This window comes from Fulmarus glacialis, unplaced genomic scaffold (assembly GCF_000690835.1).
Source record: "Fulmarus glacialis isolate BGI_N327 unplaced genomic scaffold, ASM69083v1 scaffold41202, whole genome shotgun sequence".
Classification (NCBI taxonomy): Eukaryota; Metazoa; Chordata; class Aves; order Procellariiformes; family Procellariidae; genus Fulmarus; species Fulmarus glacialis.
In genome coordinates this window covers 2,905-6,045 of record NW_009196748.1, presented here as the reverse complement: position 1 = coordinate 6,045, position 3,141 = coordinate 2,905, and the positions used below count along the sequence as shown (strand labels likewise).

At 36.1% G+C, this 3,141-nt stretch overlaps 1 protein-coding gene across 1 annotated transcript in view; it reads left to right on the top strand.

The window, feature by feature from the left end:
- LOC104072752 (zinc finger protein ZFAT-like) overlaps window positions 1–2,754 on the top strand; it is a 28,701-nt gene extending 25,947 nt beyond the window's left edge. The window contains exon 6 of the mRNA XM_009572307.1: window positions 2,200–2,754. Coding sequence (XP_009570602.1) covers window positions 2,200–2,439 — 240 coding nt within the window. The 3' untranslated portion in view covers window positions 2,440–2,754. The remainder of the gene's footprint in view (window positions 1–2,199) is intronic.
- Window positions 2,755–3,141: the final 387 nt, after the last annotated feature.

The window sequence follows — 3,141 nt, the reverse complement described above, 5'->3', positions numbered from 1 at the left end:
TTTAAAGTAACTTTCACTTAAAATGTTCAGATATGTTTGGTAAAAGAAACAAAACATGGAAAGGACTTCAGCCTATTCCTGTAGTTTTATCCCTACAATCTGAATCCTGTGCAACAAAGCCAGAGTCAGCATCAGTAGGTACGATTGTGCTTTTGCATTAAGGTCAATGACAGTGGCAGGATTCTCCTGAGATGTTAAATCTTTCACCAGAAAAAATCCACATGTATTTCATCAATATATCACAGGCATATTGATTCTGGGACCTCATACTTGTTATTGTTCAAGAAAAAGCTTTGTATAGCCTGATAATTGAGTGAAAGTTCAAAGTGATATGAAGCCAGCCCTAAAGGGTTTGTGTGTCTCTGAAATCTTCTTCATCTGACAGGTATTTTAAAAACGGAATAAAAAAGTTAAAAGAAAAGTCAGTGTACAATAATGGGAATGGTTGCTTAGGGAAAAAAAATGAAATTAGAAAAGAGCATCAGGAAAACAAACATATAGAACTTCTTTTTCTCCTTGCTGGTCTCTAAGGAGTCAAACACATGCTTGGAAGCTTCGCTGTAGTTCTTCCCTTCTGTTCCCGCTCCCCTCTTAAGCAACAAATACTGATCTTAATTGTATTTTCTTGAACTTGATTGTTCTAATACTACTGTTTACAGAACAATGTTGTATAAATGAGAATCGGAGAAGACCTTTTGAATCAGCTTCTAATTAAAAAGAATAGCCTCTTTCTAATTTGCATAATTTAGATTCCACACTTTATGGAATCTACCATATTTGACCTATTCTTTTCAAAATGTCTTACAAGTTCAGTGCTGCCAAGAGCACACTATATACTGCTCTGAGATACAAGGGTACACTGAGATCCAGTAAATTGCTCTCTATCAATCCTTTGTTCTCTTCGTATTACACTTCGTATGGTTATTGGAAATACCATGGAGTTTTGCTTTCCATCATGAGATGTAGGTGAGCCAGCAATTCAGTCTTCGTTCCCTGTTTGTGTAAGTGGACAATTTATAGATGCACTTGATGATATGAAAAAAGTGTTTGTTGTAGAGAATGTGACCTCCTACAAATTCAATCAGCTACTTTCTTACAGTGAGAAATAAACATCGTTTATCTCTGAAAGCTTACTTCATAAAACATTTACTAAGCCTAAATGAAAGAGAAATAGGCCTTAACAAAAACAACCCATTTTCTGAAAAGAGAAGGAAGAGAGGATTTGATTAACTGCATGTTGCAGTTGCTGGTGGGTTGGCATTTATGATCCAGCAAATAAAACAGCTCTCTTCAATAAACACAGGGAGTGGTGTTGTGCTGAAAACATCTAACAAATGCCTTTGCATATAAACAAATTTGCTATTCCATTCTCTCCTCAAAGTACATTATTTTATCTCTAACACTTGAGAGAATGCATTTCTTCCACATGACTTAGAGTTTTCTGATGATTCTTATTGGCCTGGAGTACTGTGCATAGGAATTTTGTATGGATCTGGGAAAGAATTAAGATTTGTTCTTGAATTCTAGTAAGTGCTGTATTTTAATAATTGACAGACAGGTGTTGGAACTCTTTGAAATTCGATACCAAATTGTATTGTTGTTTTTCTTTTTGACAAGAAGCAAAATGTTCCGTAAAAATTCTGTTATTTTCAATTGTCACTATCCTTTCAATAAAGTAAAAATTGCTGCCTCAAAAACAGTAGGTCTTAGGGATCTATTTCAGTAACACTTAACATCTCACAGTTTTCTAATAAAATTCCATTAAGGTTTACAATGAAATTTTTACTTCTATGAGCAATCAGTTGGGGGGGGGGTAGAAATGGGTACAGTAGATGTGTTTTCATGTAGTTTTTGATGGATTCTCATCTCGGTGCTATTAGAGGAATTATTTGACTTCAGATTTACTCAGATAAAAGCGGTTCTGAATGAATGACTGCTGAGAGATTAAAGCTGCCTCCAAAGACCCGTGTTCCTGGAACTTTGCAGCTCTCTGTGAGACGCTGTGTTACTGCTTTCAGTATTCTGTCTAGCTATACACTTATTAATCAAAAGTGCTCGCTACAAATTTTGTGTAAAACTGACATTTTCTTTCAAAACTCTCTGATTTCTAATTTCTGTGCTGTATTTCCATTAATCATCACAATACCAGGTACTTATGGGAAAGGTGAAATTTCTGTAACCTCTTCAATTTCTCCTTAGGTAAAAGAAGAGGAGCAATCAGCCAATCACACTTTGATGATTCAAGAGACACTGCAGCAGGCTTCAGTGGAGCTGTCTGAACAGCATCACCTGGTAGTCTCATCAGATGAAGTGGAGGGAATTGAGACAGTGACTGTCTATACGCAGGGTGGAGAGGCTTCAGAATTCATAGTTTATGTTCAGGAAGCTATGCAGCCTGTAGAAGAACAAACTGTGGAACAATCGGTGCAGGAGCTCTAGAGAACAGTGTTCAAAGGAGATGGCTACTTTATTTGCCAAAGCCAAAAGTTTGGGGTTTTTTTCCTAGCCAAAAGCAAGTAAGCTGAGAAATTTTCAGTTAATTTGTGAAGCGAGACCTTGTTACTAGATAGTGATCTGACTGGTTGGATTGTATCAGTAACTTAGACATATTATGTACAAAACTTCCTGAGACTTTTTTTTTCTAAAAAATGTTCATATTTTGAGGAAAAAGTATTCTTCCCCTTCTTAGAAGATCTCTCACTTGATTCCTGTAAATCCCCACAAATATTGTCTGTTCAAAACCGTGTTATCCCACAATAATAAAACATCTATAAAGGTAGCTAGAATGTCTAGAAAAGTCCATACATCCCATTTTATACATACTTAATATGTGCTTGACTTGACTGGAAACAGAGTTGTTTTTTCTTTGAATTAGAAGGGCTTCTTATTTCTGAGTACATGCTTAGAATGCGTTTGCCGAGTTGTGGATCTAAACCAAACAATGGCTCAAGACTTTAATTAGAAACATACCACAGATGGACTGTAGTTTGTACTTGTGAGATGATTCTTTGAGTTTGGGAGGTATTTAAAGCCATATGATAATTCTGGGTACCAGTAGGATGACTGTTATTTAGATTATTGAATAATGACAACTGTTTCCATCCCACTGGATAAGTCCCTGTCCGGTACCATATGATGAAA